The following is a 25,250-nucleotide window of genomic DNA, read 5'->3' on the forward strand; positions in this document are numbered from 1 at the left end:
TTATAAAGTGCAATTTTAAATTTCCCGCTAAACTTCCGGTTGAAAACGTCTATGTATGATGACGTTTGCGCGTGACGTCAATCGTTGAAACGGAAGTATTCGGACACATTGTATCCAATACAAAAAGATCCAATGAGCCAGCTTGTACCTAAGTTACGGTCAGAGCGAAATAAGATGCGTCCTGCACTGCACTCTAGTCCTTCACTCTCACGTTCCTCATCCACGAATCTTTCATCCTCGCTCCAATTAATGGGGTAATCGTCGCTTTCTCGGTCCGAATCACTCTCGCTGCTAGTGTAAACAACGGGGAAATGTGAGGAGCCTTTCAACCTGTGACGTCACGCTACTTCCGGTACAGGCAAGGCTTTTTTTATCAGCGACCAAAAGTTGCAAACTTTATCGTCGATGTTCTCTACTAAATCCTTTCTGCAAAAATATGGCAATATCGCGAAATGATCAAGTATGACGCATAGAATGGATCTGCTATCCCTGTTTAAATTTTTTTTTTAAATAATTTCAGTAGGCCTTTAAATTCTAATAAACAGAGTAATATAGTAATAAACAATAACAGTAAACAACAATTCAGTGTCTGTTAGTTGAATAACATGTATGCACAGTTCAAAATGTCTGAGGCTAAATTCTAATAGAGTAATATAGTAATAATCAATTACAGTAAACAACAATAATGTGTCATTTAGTTAAATAACACCTATGCACAGTTCAAAATGTCTTAGTTAATTCTAATAAACAGAGTATTATTGTAATAAACTAACAGTAAACAACAATTCAGTGTTATAAAGTTAAAGTTAAAGTACCCATGATTGTCACACACACGCTAGGTGTGGCGACATTATTCTCTGCATTTGACCCATCACCCTTGATCACCCCCTGGGAGGTGAGGGGAGCAGTGGGCAGCAGCGGTGGCCGCGCCCGGGAGTCATTTTTGGTGATTTAACCCCCAATTCCAACCCTTGATGCTGAGTGCCAAGCAGGGAGGTAATGGGTCCCATTTTTATAGTCTTTGGTATGACTCGGCCGGGGTTTGAACTCACGACCTACCGATCTCAGGGCGGACACTCTAACCCAGGCGTGTCCAAAGTGCGGCCCGGGGGCCATTTGCGGCCCACAGCTAATTGTTTACCGGCCAGCCACACATTCTGCAAAAATTGCAAAATTGATAATATTGCAAAAATTTTAAAAAACATTTAAAAAAGTGGAATGAGGTGAAATCTAACAAGAAAAAGTTGCAATGTTGACACAAAGCTGCCATGCAGGCTGTTTTTTTTTCTTTTGTCTTTGTTTATTTTTCTTTTTTTTGCCATTGCTAAAAAAAACCCACTAAAAATCTATGTTATAATGAATTATTACTTAAAAAATATCACTTTAAAATGTTTTATGTGGAAAAAATATAAAAACATCAAAGTTTTATTTGACAAAAGAGCATAAAACAAACAAAATAATAGTTAAAACGTAAAATCGACAGATATATCTGAAGGTGATATCGTAATTTAAGTGTTAAAAGTAAAAAAAAAACAATAAAAATGTATCACTTTATGAGTGGGGGACCTTTTGGATCCCAAATATATTTAGTAGGATTTTATTTAACTTTTCACTGTGATTACTCAAAAATATTAAATTAAATTTCAGTTTTACTATAAAAACACACTTGTCTTTGACAGGAAACCTTTTTTTTTTTTTACTTTATATCAACCTCAAGTTGATATACAGATTTACTGTAAGCGTTAAATAAAAAATAATAATAATAATTTGACTTATTTTTAACAGTTTAATGACTGAGACCCTTTATAGTCCCCGGGAGCCCTAAAGATTAAAAACAAAAAAAATCCATATATTTTGTTAAGGTTTGAAAATGAAAAATATCAAAATGGCCCCCACATGCTTAAATTTTTCCGTGTACTGCCCTCAGTGGAAAAAATGTGGACACCCCTGCTCTAACCACCAGGCCAGTGATTTAGTTGAATAACACCTGTGCACAGTTAAAAAATGCCTGAGGGTGAATTCTAGTAAACATATATTAAAATAGTAATAATCAATAACAGTAAACAACAATAAAGTGTCATTTAGTTGAATAATATACACTACTGTTCAAAACTTTGGGGTCACCCAAACAATTTTGTGGAATAGCCTTCATTTGTAAGAACAAGAATAGACTGTCGAGTTTCAGATGAAAGTTCTCTTTTTCTGGCCATTTTGAGCGTTTAATTGACCCCACAAATGTGATGCTCCAGAAACTCAATCTGCTCAAAGGAAGGTCAGTTTTGTAGCTTCTGTAACAAGCTAAACTGTTTTCAGATGTGTAAACATGATTGCACAAGGGTTTTCTAATCATCAATTAGCCTTCTGAGCCAATGAGCAAACACATTGTACCATTGAACACTGGAGTGATAGTTGCTGGAAATGGGCCTCTATACACCTATGTAGATATTGCACCAAAAACCAGACATTTGCAGCTACAATAGTCATTTACCACATTAGCAATGTATAGAGTGTATTTCTTTAAAGTTAAGACTAGTTTAAAGTTATCTTCATTGAAAAGTAGAGTGCTTTTCCTTCAAAAATAAGGACATTTCAATGTGACCCCAAACTTTTGAACGGTAGTTTATATGTACAGTTCAACATGTATTGGTTAAATGAGCCACTGATCTGTGTTGATTATGTAAATTCTACTGCAACTCATCACAAACTGATATTGCCTATATAACGTTACACGTATAACCCAGCAATAGCTATGAAACGTTATATTTTGTGGGTCGGTTTGTGGCTGATCGACTTCGGCTTTGGGGCTACATCATGTGCATTACGTTGTGTCTTCTCCAAGATGATGGTGAGTGCATATTGCGCTAAATGGTTCACTAAATGATCGTGTGAATGTGAACAAATAAATTGGTCCACTGTGACCTTTTCCTAATTTTCTTGTCACTAGACCATATTTTCGGTCACCCGACCACCTTCTGAAGAAGACTGCAGATGACAGTCGAAACATGTCAGGTCAAAATGCCATCTAATATATCGAAAATATGGTTTAATTACAAGAACATTTGAAAAAGTATACGAAGACATAATGAACCTTTTCGAGCCACTGTGACCCGTTTGGCAATTTCATTTAGCATGCGAAGCATATGAAGAACCAGGAAAAAACTCTTAAATTAGCCGCATGATTGTATAAAGCGCTAGGTTAAAAGTGCGTGGGAGAAATGTTGCGGTTAAATTGATGGTCTATGTTACCTTGTCATAGTTAAAAAGACTATCCAGAAACTTTCCAGGATCTTGCAGCAAAGTTTTGCCATTTTCCCAGTAGTCATCAACCTTGGTTCCAGGTTTTTCTCCAGCGATCTTCTTAGGTTTGACTTCCCTCATGATGCACAAAGCCTCAATGACCAACCTTACCCCTTGAGGAGGGCGCTGCAAGGCTCGCACCTGTGAACCGTTAGAATTCATTATGAAGAAAGTGGACTTGCGATCACATTAGGACCAAAGTATCTGACTTCAGAGACGTCTCCCTTGTTGAGTGACTTGAGGCTGGTGAGAGCAGACTCAAGGGCCGGCAGGGCCTCGTCCAGGTCTCTCTGCGCATCGGTGGCGATCTCCCCTGCTATACGGGCTTTCTCCGAAGCTTTGACTTCCTCTTCTTGTACTGACTTTTTGGTCTCCTCTGCAATCACGGAGTCTACCTACAATGGTAAAAAAAACAAAAAAAACATCTCAAGTGGTCTGTCTATCACAGAGTTGGGCAAATATTTTGACTCGGAGGCCACATTGAGAGAAAAAAATGTGTCTGGGGGGGCCAATGTGTATGTGTGTATAAATTATACGTACACATTTAGATGTAAAAATCTGCTGTACAGTATGTGTGTTTGGGTCCATTTTTTTCAGGAACACTAATACCAAAAGTCACAATATCCGATTGAATTCTAAAAAAAGTTATGACAGACCTCCGCAAAAAAAAGAAATGGAATTTTACAGTTTTTTACTGAATGGGACACCCAAAATGTACATTAAAATGAAGAAAGTGAGATTTACAATATTAACTATGAACAATAAAACACTGAATATTAACAATATATGAAGATCGCTCCTCTTTTATATTTTGACTGGGGGGCCACATTGAGAGAAAAAAATGTGTATGATGGGCCAATGTGTATGTGGGTATAAATTATACGTACACATTTAGATGTAAAAATCTGCTGTACAGTATGTGTGTTTGGGTCCCTTTTTTTTCAGGAACACTAATACCAAAAGTCACAATATCCGATTGAATTCTAAAAAAAGTTATGACAGACCTCCGCAAAAAAAAGGAATGGAATTTTACAGTTTTTTTTACTGAATGGGACACCCAAAATGTACATGAAAATAAAGAAAGTGAGATTTACAATATTAACTATGAACAATAAAACACTGAATATTAACAACATATGAACATCGCTCCTCTTTTATATTTTGACTGGGGGGGCCACATTGAGAGAAAAAAATGTGTATGGGGGGCCAATGTGTATGTGTGTATAAATTATACGTACACATTTAGATGTAAAAATCTGCTGTACAGTTTGTGTGTTTGGATCCCTTTTTTCCTAGGAACACTAATACCAAAAGTCACAATATCCGATAAGAGTTCTAAAAAAAGTTATGACAGACCTCCGCAAAAAAAAGGAATGGAATTTTACAGTTTTTTACTGAATGGGACACCCAAAATGTACATTAAAATAAAGAAAGTGAGATTTACAATATTAATTAACTATGAACAATAAAACACTGAATATTAACAACATATGAACATCGCTCCTCTTTTATATTTTGACTGGGGGGGCCACATTGAGAGAAAAAAATGTATCTGGGGGGCCAACGTGTATGTGTGTATAATTTATACGTACACATTTAGATGTAAAAATCTGCTGTACAGTATGTGTGTTTGGGTCCCTTCTTTTCAGGAACACTAATACCAAAAGTCACAATATCCGATAAGAGTTCTAAAAAAAATTATTACAGACCTCCGCAAAAAAAAGGAATTGAATTTTACAGTTTTTTTACTGAATGGGACACCCAAAATGTACATTAAAATAAAGAAAGTGAGATTTACAATATTAACTATGAACAATAAAACATTGAATATTAACAACATATGAACATCGCTCCTCTTTTATATTTTGACTGGGGGGCCACATTGAGAGAAAAAAATGTATCTGGGGGGCCAACGTGTATGTGTGTATAAATTATACGTACACATTTAGATGTAAAAATCTGCTGTACAGTTTGTGTGTTTGGGTCGCTTTTTTTTCAGGAACACTAATACCAAAAGTCACAATATCCGATAGAATTCTAAAAAAAGTTATGACAGACCTCCGCAAAAAAAAGGAATGGAATTTTACAGTTTTTTACTGAATGGGACACCCAAAATGTACATGAAAATAAAGAAAGTGAGATTTACAATATTATCTATGAATAATAAAACATTGAATATTAACAACATATGAACATCGCTCCTCTTTTACTTCTCAGACCAGCTCCTCGATAGACATCTTTTATAATCAAGCAAAACACAACAAAAATATAACAAACAGCAAAATATAAATGCAAAGGGTAATAAACACCTACAATATGATATATTATCACTTTTATGCAGAGATTTGTTGTACAAATGTTCTTCCGCATCTGTTCCTGTCACATGTGTTTGGGGCTGGCTGCTCTGAAAACAAACCCCGCCCACTCTGCTTTGTTCCTCTGCTGTGACGTAGATTACCGTAATAACTCGTACAATACTCAAAACTGTAGATTTCAACCATTGAAATACTTACGGTCATTTAAAAACAGCACTGCACATCATAATGGCGGCTACAGTTTTGATGTTAAAGGTCTAAAAAAATTATGTTGAACGTCCGGCGGGGCGGATTGAAAATGTTAATGGCCCGCATGTTAATGGCCCGCATGTGGCCCGCGGGCCGTATTTTACCCAGGTTTGGTCTATCAACACACATTCAATACAGTGCACATTTTCTTACTTTGATGGTCTCCATTGTGACCTCCGTTTCCCTTGAAGCCTCCTCCAGAAGAGGTCTCATCAACTCTTGCTCCTCTTGCATCTTACTCACATCCTCTGCTGTGCTCAGAAGCTATAAAGCAACAGATTCAGTCCCAAAGGACGATAAATTAGGAACATTTAGACAAATTACACATTAAATAAGGGTTGTCTCGATACCAACATTTTGGTACCAGTACCGGTACTAAAATATATTTCGATACTTTTTTTAAATAAAGGGCACCACAAAAAAATGGCATTATTGGCATTATTTTAACAAAAAATCTTAAGACACATTAAACAAATGTTTATTATTGCTATCGAAGAGCAATTTTGTCCTTAAAGAAAATAGTGAACGTACTAGACAACTTGTCTTTTAGTAGTAAGTAAACAAACAAAGGCTCCTAATTAGTCTGCTGACGTATGCAGTAACATATTGTGTCATTTATCTACCTATTATTTTGTCAACATTATAAAGGACAAGCTGTAAAAAAGGATTATTAATCCACTTGTTAATTTACTGTTAATATTTGGTTACTTTCTCCTTTAACATGTTCTATCTACACTTCTGTTAAAATGTAATAATCACTTATTCTTCTGTTGTTTGATACTTTACATTAGTTTTGGATGATACCACACATTTAGGTATAGATCCGATACCAAGTAGTTACAGGATCATACATTGGTCATAATTTAAGTTGTCATGTGTCCAGAGACGTATTTCCTGAGTCTATGAATATAAAATTAACTTTTTCTAAAAAGAAAAGATTTTGTGACGATAAAAAATATAGATGAGGTGGCGACTAGTCCAGGGTGTACCTCGCCTTGCACCCGAATGCAGCTGACCCCCGCGACCCCAATCGGGACAAGCGGTAAAAAAATAGATGGATGGAAAAAATATTGATGTAATAGTAGTATCGACTAGATACACTCTTGTACTTGGTATCATTACAGTGGATGTTAGGTGTAGATCCACCCATGGCATTTGTTTACATTGTGACGCCGCTGAGCTATTGTATCCTCCTACGGTGTGTAGTGAAGCATGTTTAGCTATTCCTCGTCCTGCACTGATAATGGTACTTGTATGAAACTCACTTTATTTGTTGCCATGGAGGCGAGGATTAGTGATTTAGAAGAAGCTAAAGCATTGCCGATTGCGGATGGACATTAGCCGCTAACTAGCTAGTTTTAAATAACCTCTCCCTGAGGGTGTTTCAGTGTTATAACTTCACCTTTATCTTTAGTTTTTAAGCCAAAATGCATCCATTCTCCCTTTTCTGTCCACACACTGTGTCTGCTTGTAAGTACTCCGTGATTGTGCGCTGCCGAACATGCTCCTCTGCTCGTAAAACCAGCAATGTCGCGACATGATGTAAAAAAAAGATATATGGCGAACCGGTACTTTTCAAACAGAGTTTAGTACCGTTTGTAAATATAATAATAATAATAATAATAGATTTTATTTGTAAAAATCACTTTATATTGAGTAAACAATCTCCAAGTGCTACAGTGTATTAAAAACATTTACAAAAAAATAAAAATAAATTCAAAAAAATATATAAACAAATAAAAAGATAAATAAATAAAAATACAAACTAGAACAGCCAAATAGCTATAACTAGTATGCATATATGTAAAAAAAAAGGCTTTTTTAAAAAGAAGGGCTTTTAAGCCTTTTTTTAAAAGCATCCACAGTCTGTGGTGCCCTCAGGTGGTCAGGGAGAGCGTTCCACAGACTTAATTAGTACCGCGATACTATACTAGCACCGGTATACTGTATAACCCAAACAAAGGTTTGCAAGATAAACAAAAGTAATTTGCCTTGTCCAGACCAGTCGTCATGCGTTGCCGAGCGTGGCACAGCTCTTGTTTCTTGCGCCCGATGAGATCCGAGAAGATGTTGAGTAGTTCCAAGTAGCTCTTTGGCGTGACATAGTTTTGTCGAGAAAGCTCAGCAAGAAACTGATCACACTTCCTGGCTACGCTCTGGTGGATACTCATGCACATAGATACCTGGAAACATGAATTCACAGGTTTGTTTGTTTTTCATCGTAAAAAAAAAACCCACAAGCATCCTCACCAGTCCATCCATGACATCGGGGCTGGCATCCAGCTCATGTAGCTCATTAAGAAATGATGTGGCCACAGCTTGCAGAGCCTCATCCGGCCAAGCACTGAACCAGTCTATGGTGCAACATGTTACCAGTGAGGGAAACTGCCTCAGTCGTGCACGAAACACCTCCCCGATAGGACTAAAAAGAATAAAATGTGGCGGGTGTATGATTAGAGGAAAAGAATAAGGCTTTGAAGGAACTGCTCACCTCATGCAGAGTACTGTGTGGATGTTACAACGGACTCTCTTTAGGTAGGCAGCCATAAGATTGGATTTGGTTGGCTGTTGGCCCAGCTCTTGCACCACTGGCTTCATCCCTGCCAGGATGCGCTCTTGTTCGTCCGATGCATACAAGTTGGGGACATCACCGGAGTTCAAAATGCTGTTGATGTCCTCCAGGAATGACTCACTTTTAATCTGGTGAATAAATATTCCAAATGTTTTAAACACCAGAATAGTAAATAATATTTGAGATATGCCGTTTTGGAATTGCATGTACATTACAGGCCAAAAGTTTGGACACACCTTGCAGTGTTTCCCATAAACTGCCAAGATACCTGTGGCGGTGGGGGCGTGGCTATGGGCGTGGTCACCATAACATCATCGAGTAATTTGCATAATTTACTACAATGATATGATTTTCTCTAAAAAGGCTAAAAAAATGTATACTTACTAATTAATAATAACAGTTTTGTTTTAAACGTCCATCCATCCATCCATCCATCCATTTTACAATATAATTACAACACTTTATGTACATATTTATATACAGATTTGAACAATAAGTTATTCACTGAAATATATTTATTAATTGTGGTTCTTACAAAAAATATATCTTATAAAATATAAAAGCTAAAATGTCTCTTAAAGCTCTGCCCCTTTAATTAGTGCATACTAAATAATTTGACTTTAGCCTACTACTACAACCATATTATTTACCAGCAACATAAAGTGAAACAGAGGCAGAGGTGTCCTGCTACAGTCGGTAACAAATAAACAGAAAACAGTAGTGGTCAAATACAAATAAGGCAACAAGAGAAGTATCCTACATTTCTCTTTTGTAAAGTAAATCTGAACAGCCTATATGGGCATCTACATCAACTATATGATTTTCCTGAGAAGCTGGACAGGACAAAAAAAAAAAAAAAAAAGAAAAAAAAAAAAGAAATGTATTTATTTTTTTATTTGTGGCGGATGTAATTCTTTCGTGGCGGGCCGCAACAAATAAATGAATGTGTGGGAAACACTGCCTTGTCAGAATAATTGTATCTAAGTTATCACAAAACTTTGTGTTGCCATGAGTTCCCGGCGAGAAGACAAAAGCTGTCTTTGATCCTACCAAGAAGAAGGCTTGTAAAACTCCACTGTGTAGGATGGGAAGCAACATGAAGGTGTTCTGTTTCTTTGATGTATTGTAATCCACAGAAAAATATTTGTCTTGACCCGAGAACTACAAAGCGGAGAGGAAGCAGGGCCAGACTCCCCTCCAGGCGACCTTTTCTTTGAACTCTTTTACGACCTTTTCTTTGAACCGACCTTTTCTTTGAACTGTTTTGTAATCAAAGGCGATGGCTGTTGACGACCATCGTCCCTTTAGAAACAGCTGTTGCCATGTAATCAGGGAAAGTCCAAATAAAAGAGGAGGCGTACAATCTTTCGTCACAAGCGTGTTGGGAGACTGTGCAAGAGTACAACCCAGACGTTTCTCCTCAATTGAGCCAAATTTAATTCTGTCTCCGTTTAATTCCTTGCTTCTTGTCTTGTTTAATAGATGCCATCAGTGTTTGAACCTGACACACCTTCTCATTCAATGCGTTTTCTTTATTTTCATGACTATTTAAATTGTAGATTGTCACTAAAGGCATCAAAACTATGAATGAACACATGTGGAGTTATGTACTTAACAAAAAAAGGTGAAATAACTGAAAATATGGTTTATATTCTAGTTCCTTCAAAATAGCCACCCTTTGCACACTCTTGGCATTCTCTCGATCTGGGAACTCCTTCAAGACTGTTGGAAAACCATTTCAGGTGACTACTACTTGAAGCTCATCGAGAGAATGCCAAGAGTGTGCAAAGCAGTAATCAGAGCAAAGAAGAAACTAGAATATAAAACATGTTTTCAGTTGTTTCACCTTTTTTTGGTTAAGTACATAACTCCACATGTGTTCATTCTTAGTCGTGACAATCTACAATGTAAATAGTCATGAAAATAAAGAAAATGCATTGAATGAGAAGATGTGTCCAAACTTTTAGCCTACACTGTATATGTAACGCTTACCTAGCCCCGCTTTTTGCCCGGGCTTTGAACCGATGACCAGCCATGCCCACAGATTGAGAGTTAAGTCGAGCAGCGCTAGCCAATGAGCTAAAAGCCACACTGGTGTACAGTATGAGTGTGTGTGGCAGGATTATTTGCAAAATAAATTCTTAATCTTAATGACACTTTACTAGTTGTTTTTTTTTAATCTAGGGGCTGTCAATTTATTGTCCAGCACCGCTTTCAAGGTGTTTGGAATCCGTTACCTCACTCTGATCAGGGTCACGGCACCAACGTAACAGCAGTATTGACTGTCCGCGAGTGTTCCACTTTTGTTCATGAAATTGTCCAGTTTTTTATTAAATAATTGTTTTATTATTTTAGATAATTATGGAAGTAGGGAAACCGGTCTATAATTTGTAAATTAGTGCCTGTCTGCAGTTTTACAAATCAGTACGACTTTAGCTATTTTTATTTTGTTTGGGAATTTGCCAGTTTGAAATGATCGATTGCTAAAAAAGTTAAAGTACCAATGATTGTCACACACACACTAGGTGTGGCGAAATTATTCTCTGCATTTGACCCATCACCCTTGATCACCCCCTGGGAGGTGAGGGAAGCAGTGAGCAGCAGCGCCCGGGAATCATTTTTGGTGATTTAACCCCCAATTCCAACCCTTGATGCTGAGTGTCAAGCAGGGAGGTAATGGGTCCCATTTTTTATAGTCTTTGGTATGACTCGGCCGGGGTTTGAACTCACAACCTACCGATCTCAGGGCGGACACACTAACCACAAGGCCAATGAGTAGGTAATATACTTTAAAGCAGTGGTCCCCAAACACCGGGCCGCGGACCGGTACCGGGCCGCACAAGAAATAAATAAAAAAATACAAAAAAATATTATTATTATTATTTTATTTTTTTTAAATTAAATCAACATAAAAAACACAATATATACATATTGTGCATGTGTATGTCAATATAGATCAATACAGTCTGCAGGGATACAGTCCGTAAGCACACATGATTGTATTTCTTTATGAAAAAAAAAAAAAAAATACACCCCCGGTCCGTGGGACCAATTTTCAAGCGTTGACTGGTCCCCAGCTACAAAAAGGTTGGGGACCACTGCTTTAAAGGTCCTGAAATAGCTTCATAGACTTATTTTATCGCTTTCATATCAATTCCGTGACAGTCAGTTGAGGTCTTGGATCTACATTTCTTTACAATTTTGATTCTATCCTCTTGTCACTTTTTTGAGGAACATCGAGCAGGTTTTTTTTTATTAATGATGTCATTCAGACCTCAACTGACCCAGTTTCTGGTATCTTTTGTTCCGCTGTTTCAACCAATGGTGGATTGTAAAAACCCATGTTCGAAGCCCGGAGAGGGTGCAGAGCTGGTAAACAGACGGTTGATATTTCGATACATTGACACACAGTTGCTGTGTAGGGATGTGATAAAATGTACTGAAGAGAACCTGTGTATCTACGAAGAGAAAAGTGATCTGCTGGTTATGAAGGCCAGCCTTCAGCATGATGCTTTTGATGTCCTCCCGCCACTCAAATTGACCGTAGTTCTTGGACAGTTCAATCTGGAAACACTTATACTCAGATCTAAATGGAAAGAGGAACATTTTGAGGCTATGTAATGAAACTTCAAGTCAAATATGATGTTTTCTATAAACATGTACAAGTACCGTATTTTTTGGACCATAGGGCGCACCGGATTAAAAGCGCACTGCAGATGAGTGGGTCTAGTCAGGTCTATTTTCATACAAAAGGCGCACCGCATTTAAGGGGTCATATTATGATTTTTTTCTCAATTTAAAACACTATCTTGTGGTCTACATAACATGTGATGATGGTTATTTGGTGAAAATGTTGTATAGATTATGTTATACAGACTATCTTTAGGATGCGCTGTTTTGTGGGCCGTCTTACTTATGTGGCTCACCTTCGACAACTGTTTAAATGACATTCAGACTTTACTTAAATCAATAACGGAGCAGCATCTCCTCATCCGTGGCTCAATAATGCAACATCAATACCGGAAATGTGTCCCGTGAAAAACCGTCCGACCGGAACTAATAACTAAAGTTCCTTGGGTGAATAATGTAAACTCACTACACCGGTATGTTTTAGCGCTTTCATGGCGAGTTTACTGACAGATATAAGAAATAACTTTACACTACTTTATATTAGAATTGGCAAAAACGGAAGATGAATGTCACATAAGAAGGTAAAGAAAAAGAAGAAGCTTATCGACTACGGTGTCGGCACGGACTACAATAGCGGAGGCGCGCACATTTTCAGGACTTATGCAGATCCCAAATACACATCAGCAGGTACCAGAAGGTAAGAAAAGTTGGTTTTGCATAATATTGCGAAACAAAACGGCAGATAATATGTCTGCTAATAGGTGCCATTTTGCGGTCCTTATACACACACCATAATAATACTTGTATGTTTAATCATACTTGCCAACCCTCCCGTTTTTAGCGGGAGAATCCCGGTATTCAGCGCCTCTCCCGACAACCTCCCGGCAGAGATTTTCTCCCGACAAACTCCCGGTATTCAGCCGGAGCTGGAGTCCACGCCCCCTCCAGCTCAATGCGGACCTGAGACTGAGTGGGGACAGCCTGTTCTCTCGTCCGCTTTCCCACAATATAAACAGCTTGCCTGCCCAATGACGTCATAACATCTAGGGCTTTTAGAGAGTAGAGTGCACAACTGCGCACACAACAAGGAGACGAAGCAGAAGAACGAGGAAATTACAGACATGGCGACGCCGTCGACGAGCAAGATGAAGAAATACGCTTGCAAGTTCCAAAACGAATGGAAACAAGAATTTCAGTTCATCCAGGACAGTTCGAAGGGGAAGGTGTATGTTGCCTGTAAATTTTGTAGAACAGACTTCTCCATTGAACACGGTGGCCGAAATGATATACTCATCATGAACGGAGAAGTTAAACAGGACAATACTGCCATCTAATGGATAGCCACCGGAACACTGAAATTCAAGTATTTTTTTTTCTTTTTCTATGTAAATAAAATAAATAAATAAATATTATATATATATATATATATATTTATATATATATATATATATATATATATATATATATATATATATATATATATATATATATATATATATATATATATATATATATATATAGCTAGAATTCACTGAAAGTCAAGTATTTCATACATATATATATATATATATGAAATACAGTATATATGAAATACTTGAGTTGGTGAATTCTAGCTGTAAATAACCACGCCCCCCGCCCCGACCAAGCCCCCCCACCCCCTACCCCCCACCTCCCGATATTAGAGGTCTCAAGGTTGGCAAGTATGATGTTCAATGCACCGACAATTCAAGCGGCGCGGCTTCATAGCTTACCGAAGTCGTACTAAACACATTTTGACAGATTTTTGAGCGCCGTGTGTAATGTTCTATATTCTCAATGGAACATTTTAAGTTTTGGTGATGTTTACTGCCATCATATTGCAGTCTACACTTATCTCTTATGTATGCCTGCCATCTACTGGTCACACTTATTACACCATTTACCAAATAAAATTGCTTCGAAGTCAGTAAGCACAACCAGAACATTAGGCGCACCGGGTTATAAGGCGCACTGTCGATTTTTGAGAAAATTAAAGGATTTTAAGTGGGCCTTATAGTCCGAAAAATACGGTATATGATGCATGTGAACAGCTGCTGAAATCTTAGCATGTTTTACACTTGAGGGGTTCTTACATATATGAGGCAAGTTTAGTGAGGGACTGTCGTCCACTGCCTCCGACTCCAAGCAGCAGGGCATTGCCAAGCGGCTGGCGCAGAACTCGACCTATTCGGCACACATGCTGAATGGCGTCCATGAAGAGCACGAGCTTCATCTTGGGCGTGCAGTTCTGGTTGTAGTCTTCCATGTATTCCACCATGATTTCTTCCAACTAATGTAAAGAAAGACAGCAAATGATTCACTGCTTATTAATAATACACTACTTTGTAACCATTTGTCATGTTAGCTATGCTCACCTTTTCCTTGTCTTCTATGAATGTGTAAACTTTGTGGAGTGCACCGGGAATCATGAAATCCCCATATATGATAGGCTGGAAGGGCACAACCTCATCATATTTGCAGCCAAACTCCTCAATACAGTCCTTCAGGAGATTGTTGAACCACTCCCTGTCTTCCGCACACACCAAGCGATCCTGGAAAACCCGGCAGTTCTCATGGTACCACAGCTGAAGAAGCATTTCTTTGGTCTGAAACCAAGCAAAGTCACGTTATCTATACACACCAATTCTCAAAATCCACAATGTTGTGCCTTTTAACAGAACAGTTCAGCATTACATTTTTTTAAATCAGTTTTGTCATGTATACTGTAGTTGAAGAGCTCACATACAGCTAAAGATGGGTGTTGAATTTGGTACTTATGTAGGTACTGATTGTTAGAATAATTATGTGTAAGTTATCACACAATTCTCTTGCTTAAAGGCCGTTGCTATAGTTATTATCAATTGTGCTGAAGTTGTACTTTTCTATCTGTGCAAAGGGACAACTTGCAATCTTGGATTGCGAGCAGTCTTGTATCAGTGTTTGTGTCCAAACCAGGCCTGCTGACTGCCAAGGGCGAACATCGAGTGCCTTGATGCAGACAAAGCAGAGACAGGGCGATATCACGAGTGTCAGCACATTTCCATTTCATGAATAATCATATATTGTGTCTAACTGGGGCTGCTGAAATTACCTCCCCTTCCTTCAGAAGCAGCCTCAGTGATGTAACCAGGGACCTCCCAAATAAATAGAGGAGCACGTGGGACTGTACCTTAGAGCGTAGGTTGGAACTAGGGCTGCAACTAACGATTAATTTTATAATATATTAATCTGTCGATTATTACTTCGATTAATCGATTAATAATCAGATAAAAGAGACAAACTACATTTCTATCCTTTCCAGTATTTTATTGAAAAAAAAACAGCATACTGGCACCATACTTATTTTGATTATTGTTTCTCAGCTGTTTGTACATGTTGCAGTTTATAAATAAAGGTTTATTTTTAAAAAATTAAAAAAAATAAAATAAACAAATTGCCTCTGCGCATGCGCATAGCATAGATCCAACGAATCGATGACTAAGTTAATCGCCAACTATTTTTATAATCGATTAGTTGTTGCAGCCCTAGTTGGAACTGTAACTAAGTGTACAGCCCAATACGTCTCTCCTCATTGAGGAAAATTTAACTCTGTCTCTGCATGATTCCTTGCTTCTTGCCTGTTTAATAGATGTCATCAGTGTTTGAACCTGACACTGATCTAATTCAGTTGGTACTACCACACTGTTCTAAGGAGTAACACAACAAATAGTTGTAAAATACCAAAGACCCGAACAGTGACATACTGGGCTTTGGCCTATCATTTTTTTTAATGTGCACAAAAACGGTCAGTTTAAAGAAAATAAGAGCAAATGTGCATTGCATTATAATGTGCTGAATTGACTGAAACATGTATTTGATGCGTAACGAGCTGTTCTAAATGAGCTGTTAAGCAATTGCAGTACATCCAGAATGATGCTGCTCAAGTCGTGACTAGAACCAGGAAATATGACCATAATAGTCTAGTGCTTAGGTCACTGCACTGACTTCCTGTTGCTCAGAGAATAGACTTGTAAACAACTGCTGGTTTACAAGTCTGGTCATGGTCTTGTGCCAAAGTACATCTCTGACCATCTTGAGCTCTGAGAACCTCAGGGAGTGGTCTCCTGCTGGTGCCCAGAATCAGGACCAAAGATGGTGAGGCTGCGTTTCAGTTTTATGCTCCTAAAATCTGGAATTATCTTCCATAAAATGGGAGATAGGCCTCAACGTTGGCAATGTTCAAATCCAGCCTGAAAACACTCTTATTTAATTGTGCATATGACAACTGAAAATATTGTATCTCCAATATTTGATTTTAATTTGAATTATGATTGTTTTTATGATGATTTTATTTTCAGATTTTAATTTGAATTAGGATCATTTTTATGGTTGTTTAATATTTTTATTTTTGCCTTGTAGTAATTTTGAGTTGAGTTGAGTTTGTGTTTATTTGGAACATACGTGCATACAACATGATACATCACAATTTCCAGTTTCTCTATCCAACATGTTTGAAAAGGAGTAGGAAGAAGCAGAGCTTATTTAATCCTACCCCTTTTCTTTTACATAACAGTTGCTAAAACATTTGTTCACTCCCCGTTCTCAATATACTCCATAAGTAATAACGTTAAAAATAAATAAATAAATAATAATTAGTGAAGTAAGTTATATTTCATATGGTGAGATAAATAAGATTATCTAGAAAATGAATGGATGGATGAAAGAAATTCAGAATGTTAATCTGCCTCTCTACCAACCGGCATAGCTCGGTTGGTAGAGAGCTTGTGCCAGCAACTTAAGGGTTCCAGGTTCGATTCCCGCTTACGCCATCCTAGTCACTGCCGCTGTGTCCTTGGGCAAGACACTTTACCCAACTGCTCCCAGTGCCACCCACACTGGTTTAAATGTAACTTAGATATTGGGTTTCACTATGTAAAGCACTTTGAGTCACTAGAGAAAAGCGCTATATAAATTCACTTCAAATTCAAATTCAATTCAAAATCTTGGTTATTCATCTTTGTAAATACTTTAAGTTTGAAGAGTTTCTTGAAGTGGATTAGTGGTTAATCCATTCCATAATGTAATTCCACATACTGATATACTGAAGGTCTTAAGTGTTGTAAGTGCGTACAAATGTTTTAAAATACATTTTTCTCTATGATTATATTTCTCCTCTTTTGTTGAGAAGAATTGTTGTATATTCTTGGTTAGCAGATTGTAGTTTGCTTTGGGTATAATTTCAGCTGTTTGCAAATTCACTATGACGTGGAATTTCAGTATTTTCGATTCAATGAATAAAGGGTTTCAACAAAACTAGAGATGTCCGATAATATCGGACTGCCGATATTATTGGCTGATAAATGCTTTAAAATATGATAACGGAAATTATCGGTATCGGTTTCAAAAAGTAAAATGTATGACTTTTTAAAACGCCGCTATACGGAGTGGTACACGGACGCAGGGAGAAGTACAGAGCGCCAATAAACCCTAAAGGCACTGCCTTTGCGTGCCGGCCCAATCACATAATATCTACGGCTTTACACGCACAAGTGAATGCAAGGCATACTTGGTCAACAGCCATACAGGTCACACTGAGGGTGACCGTATAAACAACTTTAACACTGTTACAAATTATACGCCACACTGTGAACCCACACCAAACAAGAATGACAAACACATTTCCGGAGAACATCCGTACCGTAACACAACATAAACCCAACAGAACAAATACCCAGAACCCCTTGCAGCACTAACTCTTCCGGGACGCTACAATATACACCCCCCCCCCCCCCACCTCAACCTCCTCATGCTCTCTCAGGGAGAGCATGTCCCAAATTCCAAGCTGCTGTTTGGAGGCATGTTAAAAAAAATAATGCACTTTGTGACTTCAATAATAAATATGGCAGTGCCATGTTGGCATTTTTTTCCATAACTTGAGTTGATTTATTTTGGAAAACCTTGTTACATTGTTTAATGCATCCAGCGGGGCATCACAACAAAATTAGGCATAATAATGTGTTAATTCCACGACTGTGTATATCGGTTGATATCAGAATCGGTAATAAGAGTTGGACAATATTGGATATCAGCAAAAAAGCCATTATCGGACATCTCTAAACAAAACCCTTTTATTTTCCTTGTGTACGAGTTGTGCTCGATCAAATAAGCTTGCCTTGCCTAAATGCAGTTCGCTACTTGGCTGCAACTAGGAAAGGCACTAATTAGTGACTAGTTTGCAGTCTTAAGAAGTATAACATGAATTCAAGTATCAGAAGTTGAGCTGAATCAACTATCACAAAGACCTCTGATACAGACAGAATAGTCTGCACAATACAACGCTTTGATCAAAACTGGAGTTTCAAGCATCCATCCATCCATCCATTTTCTATCGCTTGTCCCTTTCAGGGTCGCTGGAGCCTATCTCAGCTGCATTCGGGCGGAAGGCGGGGTACACCCTGGACAAGTTGCCACCTCATCGCAGGGCCAACACAGATACACAAACAACATTCACACTCACATTCACACACTCGGGTTTCGAGCATCAAAATTTGAATAGCACATAAACGCTTGTATGCGTAGCCATTACTGCGTTTTCTGAGTGCTGTTCTAGTTATTAAATGCATTGGTTAATGTGTTTCTACTACCATACTTGCCAACCTTGAGACCTCCGATACCGGGAGGTGGGTGGTGGGGGGGGGCGTGGTTGGGGGCGTAGTTAAGGGCGTGGTTAATAGGGGAGTATATTTACAGCTAGAATTCACCAACTCAAGTATTTCATATATATATATATATATATATATATATATATATATATATATATGTATGAAATACTTGACTTTCAGTGAATTCTAGCTATATATATATATATATATATATATATATATATATATATATATATATATATATATATATATATATTTATTTTATTATACATATAAATAAAATAAATACTTGAATTTCAGTGTTCCGGGGGCTATCCAGTAGATGGCAGTATTGTCCTGTTTAACTTCTCCTCCGTTCATGACTCGGCCACCGTGTTCAATGGAGAAGTCTGTTCTACAAAATGTACAGGCAACATAATTACATACCCCTTCCCCTTCGAACTGTCCTGGATGAACTAAAATTTTAGTTTCCATTCGTTTTGGAACTTGCAAGCGTATTTCATCATCTTGCTCGTCGACGGCGTCGCCATGTCTGTAACTTCCTCGTTCTTCTGCTTCGTCTCCTTGTTGTGTGCGCAGTTGTGCACTCTACTCTCTAAAAGCCGTAGATGTTATGACGTCATTGGGCAGGCAAGCTGTTTATATTGTGGGAAAGCGGACGTGAGAACAGGCTGTCCCCACTCAGGTCTGCATTGAGCTGGAGGGGGCGTGGCCTCCAGCTCCGGCTGAATACCGGGAGTTTGTCGGGAGAAAATTTCTGCCGGGAGGTTGTCGGGAGAGGCGCTGAATACCGGGAGTCTCCCGCTAAAAACGGGAGGGTTGGCAAGTATGCTACTACTGTGTTTTGCCACTAGTCTGAATGAAGTACTTAATGAACTACTGACCTCAACCATGCTAGTCTCAGCCATGAGGATGCCCTGGAAGACCTTGGACAGGTCTCTGAGGTTGAATGTGTAATGAGATTTTGCAGGAGTTGGTAGAAGCTGAGAGCAAATAGTAGCGTAGACGCGGATCGTGGCTTTGACGATGGCGTTGTTCAATAGCACAATTTCTGGCACCGATCCTGATAATAGGTTTAAAAAAAAAAAAAAAATTGAAATTAATGGTTGAATCTTTTCCAAAGGATACTTGCATACGTTTTATTTGTTTAATACATGTGATTTATTAGAAATAGCTTTTAGTGAATTTCTAAAAAGAAAATTGTGTATGATTGACTTACTTCCTGGATTCTTTTTACTCATGCTTCCACCTGAAAGAGATAATATGTTGAATTGAAGTATTGTTTCATAATGTAGTATTATAGAGACCATTAGTTTTCCAAGTATGTAGCCCATCACTGTGTGTGTGTGTATGTATGTATGTACAGTACAGGCCAAAAGTTTGGACACACCTTCTCATTCAATGTGTTTTCTTTATTTTCATGACTATTTACATTGTAGATTGTCACTGAAGGCATCAAAACTATGAATGAACACATGTGGCGTTATGTACTTAACAAAAAAAGGTCAAATAACTGAAAACAAAACAGCCACCCTTTGTTCTGATTACTGCTTTGCACACTCTTGGCATTCTCTCCATGAACTTCAAGAGGTAGTCACCTGAAATGGTTTTCACTTCACAGGTGTGCCTTATCAGGGTTGATTGGTGGAATTTATTGCTTTATCAATGGGGTTGGTGCCATCAGTTGTGTTGTGAATGAGAAGGTGTGTCCAAACTTTTGGCCTGTACTGTGTATATGTAAGTATGTATGTACACTACCGTTCAAAAGTTTGGGGTCACATTGAAATGTCCTTATTTTTGAAGGAAAAGCACTGTACTTTTCAATGAAGATAACTTTAAACTAGTCTTAACTTTTAAGAAATACACTCTATACATTGCTAATGTGGTAAATGACTATTCTAGCTGCAAATGTCTGGTTTTTGGTGCAATATCTACATAGGTGTATAGAGGCCCATTTCCAGCAACTATCACTCCAATGTTCTAATGGTACAATGTGTTTGCTCATTGGCTCAGAAGGCTAATTGATGATTAGAAAACCCTTGTGCAATCATGTTCACACATCTGAAAATAGTTTAGCTCGTTACAGAAGCTACAAAACTGACCTTCCTTTGAGCAGATTGAGTTTCTGGAGCATCACATTTGTGGGGTCAATTAAACGCTCAAAATGGCCAGAAAAAGAGAACTTTCATCTGAAACTCGACAGTCTATTCTTGTTCTTAGAAATTAAGGCTATTCCACAAAATTGTTTGGGTGACCCCAAACTTTTGAACGGTAGTGTATGTATGTATGTATGTAACTCAACATGCAGTCAGCTTTTGGCCCCCCGCCAACGCTCATCGTAGGAATGCCAAGAGTGTGCGAAAAAGTAATCAGAGCAAAGGGTGGCTATTTTGAAGAAACTAGAATATAAAACATGTTTTCAGTTATTTCACCTTTCTTTGTTAAGTATATAACTCCACATGTGTTCATTCATAATTTTGATGCCTTCAGGGACAATCTACAATGTAAATAGTCATGAAAAACACATTGACTGAGAAGGTGTTTCCAAAGTTTTGGCTTGTACAGTATGTATGTATGTATATATATATATATATATATATATATATATATATATATATATATATTACATATTACTGTATATGCATCGTCACGCTTCAAATATTGCGGCTTCACCACATTGCTGATTTTTTGGGGACATAATTTTTGGTCCTAAATTAAGCATTTTCAATCATGAAATGGCTAAATAAACTAAAAATATCAATACTACAGTAGTAATGGCCAATGATGAGACCAAACCAATCAGAGTGCACTGTTCAGTATGGTGGCCACTGATTGGCTCAGCCACAGACAGTTCAACTGCAGTTTATTGGGATTAAAAGACTATAAAAGGGGACTAAAGGGTGTTATTTCTGATCTAGAGGGTTCTCGTAAAGTAAAAAAACATATTTTGAAGGTCGTAAACAGGTTTTGTATGCCCTATACATGTTTTATTATTAATGATTCTTATTTTGCGAAAATTCATTTATTGATCTTATATCCAGAACCAATTAACAGTGATAAACAATATGTAATACTGTATATTGTCCTAAAGTAAAACAACAAATCAGATAGTAGTAAGGCTTGCACAGTGTGTGTGTGTATTCAAAATTAAAACACACGAAACCACTGACTCACTCATCCAACTGCCAACGATGGTCGAGAAAATCTTGGTCATGCTGGCATCCTCCAGCTCAGTGAAAGATAGAAAACTAAAGTGGCGTGTGAAGCGCGCTGTGATGGGGTTCCGTCCTCCACCCGGCGGTCCCATGGCGCAGGCGAAATTGATATCCACGATTTGCTTAAAAGCCCCTGTGACAGGGCACAAAAGATGATTGGTAGTCGCACGTATCACACTTCAACACAAACTCATGCCAACATTCAATCATTGAATATGTACAAAAATTATACATCATTAAAACAATGTACACTATATGGCAGTGGTTCTTAAACTTAGTACCACCTCAGAAAACATTACCACCATAAAGACCTACATTAAAATACAGAAGCGTAGCACTCCTAAATATTCATTAAAAACAAAGCGAAGGTTTTATTTAAAAAGTATATTTAATATTTTGGCCAGTGTCATATCACACACAGTTTGAACAGTCACACTGTTTGAATATTGAATTAGGTGATTTTTGGCATACCACTAGATCCTACGTGTCAAAGTCAAGGCCCGTGGGCCAGATCTGGCCCGCGAATGAATGATCTATGGCCCCCCCGGGATGATATTTGATTAGTATAAGAAGCGGCCCGCAGGCCACAGCCGCCTGCTGCTGTTTAACACGCACCAATACTCCATCAGTGATGGCGCTGGGAATTTTCAAAACGGGGTCCCAGGGACCCCATCGAGTCATAAAAATGGGGTCCCCCAGTAAATTTTTGGGGTCCCACTTTTTTGTAACCGTTTTGAAAACAAATTATAAATGTATGCATTATCCCAGGGGTCCCCGAACTACTATTTTTTTCAAATCTGTCCTTTCTAATCCAATTTTTACCGCTTGTTACTCTCTGTGTCTCCTTGCCGCTCAGGCAAATCATATTGTCTAAAAAGGCCTTTTCCATCGATAACATGACATCTTCAGTGGCAAGTGCGCGCTCTTTCAGTCAATTAGTGCGAGAGGAATATATATATATATGTATATATATAATAATAATAATAATACCTGGGATTTATATAGCGCTTTTCTAAGTACCCAAAGTCGCTTTACATGTTTTTCTGAATATATATATTAGGGATGTCCGATAATATCGGACTGCCGATATTATCGGCCGATAAATGCTTTAAAATGTGATATCGGAAATTATCGGTATCGGTTTCAAAAAGTAAAATTTATGACTTTTAAAAACGCCGCTGTGTACACGGACGTAGGGAGAAGTACAGAGCGCCAATAAACCCTAAAGGCACTGCCTTTGCGTAATATCTACAGCTTTTCACACACACAAGTGAATGAAATGCATACTTGGTCAACAGCCATACAGGTCACACTGAGGGTTGCCGTATAAACAACTTTAACACTGTTACAAATATGCGCCACACTGTGAACCCACACCAAACAAGAATGACAAACACATTTTGGGAGAACATCCGCACCGTAACACAACATAAACACAACAGAACAAATACCCAGAACCCCTTGCAGCACTAACTCTTCCGGGACCCCCTAACCCAAAACCCCGCCCACCTCAACCTCCTCATGCACTCTCAGGGAGAGCATGTCCCAAATTCCAAGCTGCTGTTTTGAGGCATGTTAAAAAAAATAATGCACTTTGTGACTTCAATAATAAATATGGCAGTGCCATGTTGGCATTTTTTTTCCATAACTTGAGTTGTTTTTTTTTTGGAAAACCTTGTTACATTGTTTAATGCATCCAGCGGGGCATCACAACAAAATTAGGCATAATAATGTGTTAATTCCACGACTGTATATATCGGTATCGGTTGATATCGGAATTGGTAATTAAGAGTTGGACAATATCGGAATATGGGCAAAAAAGCCATTATCGGACATATCTAATATATATATATATATATATATATATATATACACACACACACACACACACACACACACACACACACACACACACACACACACACACACACACACACACACACACACACACACACACACACACACACACCCCGGCCAAATTGTTTTAACCCAATGCGGCCCACGAGTCAAAAAGTTTGGGGACCACTGCATTATCCTGTTATATCTCACATTCTATATTGTGTTTTGGAAAAAGGTTTAAAAACGTTACTTAATTCTAAAAAAAAAAAAAAAAATACAAAAAACTTTTTTTTTATACATATGAAAATGTATTCAGTTATAAACATTCATTCACTTTCTTCTTTCCTTCATGGATTTAAACTTTACCGTTGGTGGTATTTTTTTCATATTTTCATCGTAATATTTTCAGAATGTGTTTGTTCTATTTTTGGCCAAAATAAGACAAAGAAAACAATCTGAAGTTGTCTTTATTTTTTTTTGTTTTAATGCCATGATTTTAATAGTCCGGCCCGCGTGTGCACACATTTTCCTCCATGCGGCCCCTGAGCTAAAATGAGTCTGACACCCCTGCACTAGACGGGGAGCCCGCGTACCACTACCACAACTTGAGGATAACTACTAGAGTCTAAAGATAAACAAACACAAATGTGCTAGAACATGCTCACCAATCTGCTTCCTGTCATACCAGCCACAGTGGTCCATCCACTGCCGCAGCAGTTCAATGGGAGGCTGGGCACCATAAGTCTCCAACATTGGCATGTTGAGGTCATCGATGAAGAAGATGAAGTACTTGCCCTTCGGCGGCGCAAAGACACCTTTCCGCCTAACACAAAATCCGATGTTGAGTTACAAGTCAATCATTTGTAAATAGCTTGACTGTCAGAAAAGCCTACCTTTTATCTAGCTTGCTGTCGATAAAATCTTGAGTCTGGTTGGACGACGTGCGGGCGGAGAACATGAGGAAGTGCGTGATGTACTGTGCATGCATATTTTTCAGCAGCTTGTCAGACAACGCGAGGGTCTTTCCTGTGCCAGTGGGCCCAATACAAAGCAACTGATCCACAAACGTAAAAGACATGTATAAATCAACACATTTTGACAGCACATTTTTTTAAAAAGCTGAAAGCATCCAAAGATCTTAGTGCTGTTTGGATATGAACGCAGTCGATAGATGGGACTTACAGGCTTCATATTGGACAAAAGCATATCCATGAGGAAAGTCATTCTCACGGTGTCAGCCGTGGGAACGATGATGTCAGAGTAACTTGTCTCTGGGGTGATTAAAACGCTCTTGGCATCATTAATCCAGTTGACCCACTGGATCTGTTGGAGACAGATGATGTACAGTTCATCTACAACTCTGTTTTTCAACCTTTTTTGAGCCGAGGCACATTTTTTGCGTTGAAAAAATCCGGAGGCACACCACTAGCAGAAATCATAAAAAATAAAACTCAGTTGGCAATTGTTGTATATG

General features: G+C 38.2%; 1 protein-coding gene across 1 annotated transcript in view; it reads right to left on the minus strand.

Moving 5' to 3' along the window:
- Window positions 1-25,250, minus strand: part of dnah1 (dynein, axonemal, heavy chain 1) — a 137,720-nt gene that overhangs the window by 56,051 nt on the left and 56,419 nt on the right. Inside the window, 15 exon segments of the mRNA XM_062044902.1 lie at window positions 3,247-3,438; window positions 3,507-3,692; window positions 6,015-6,125; window positions 7,853-8,044; window positions 8,112-8,283; window positions 8,353-8,561; window positions 11,884-12,019; window positions 14,175-14,371; window positions 14,457-14,687; window positions 19,607-19,785; window positions 19,942-19,971; window positions 21,897-22,070; window positions 24,442-24,599; window positions 24,670-24,830; window positions 24,959-25,099. Of these exon segments, the coding sequence (XP_061900886.1) occupies window positions 3,247-3,438; window positions 3,507-3,692; window positions 6,015-6,125; window positions 7,853-8,044; window positions 8,112-8,283; window positions 8,353-8,561; window positions 11,884-12,019; window positions 14,175-14,371; window positions 14,457-14,687; window positions 19,607-19,785; window positions 19,942-19,971; window positions 21,897-22,070; window positions 24,442-24,599; window positions 24,670-24,830; window positions 24,959-25,099 (2,469 nt within the window).

Source organism: Entelurus aequoreus, linkage group LG01 (assembly GCF_033978785.1).
Source record: "Entelurus aequoreus isolate RoL-2023_Sb linkage group LG01, RoL_Eaeq_v1.1, whole genome shotgun sequence".
NCBI lineage: Eukaryota > Metazoa > Chordata > Actinopteri > Syngnathiformes > Syngnathidae > Entelurus > Entelurus aequoreus.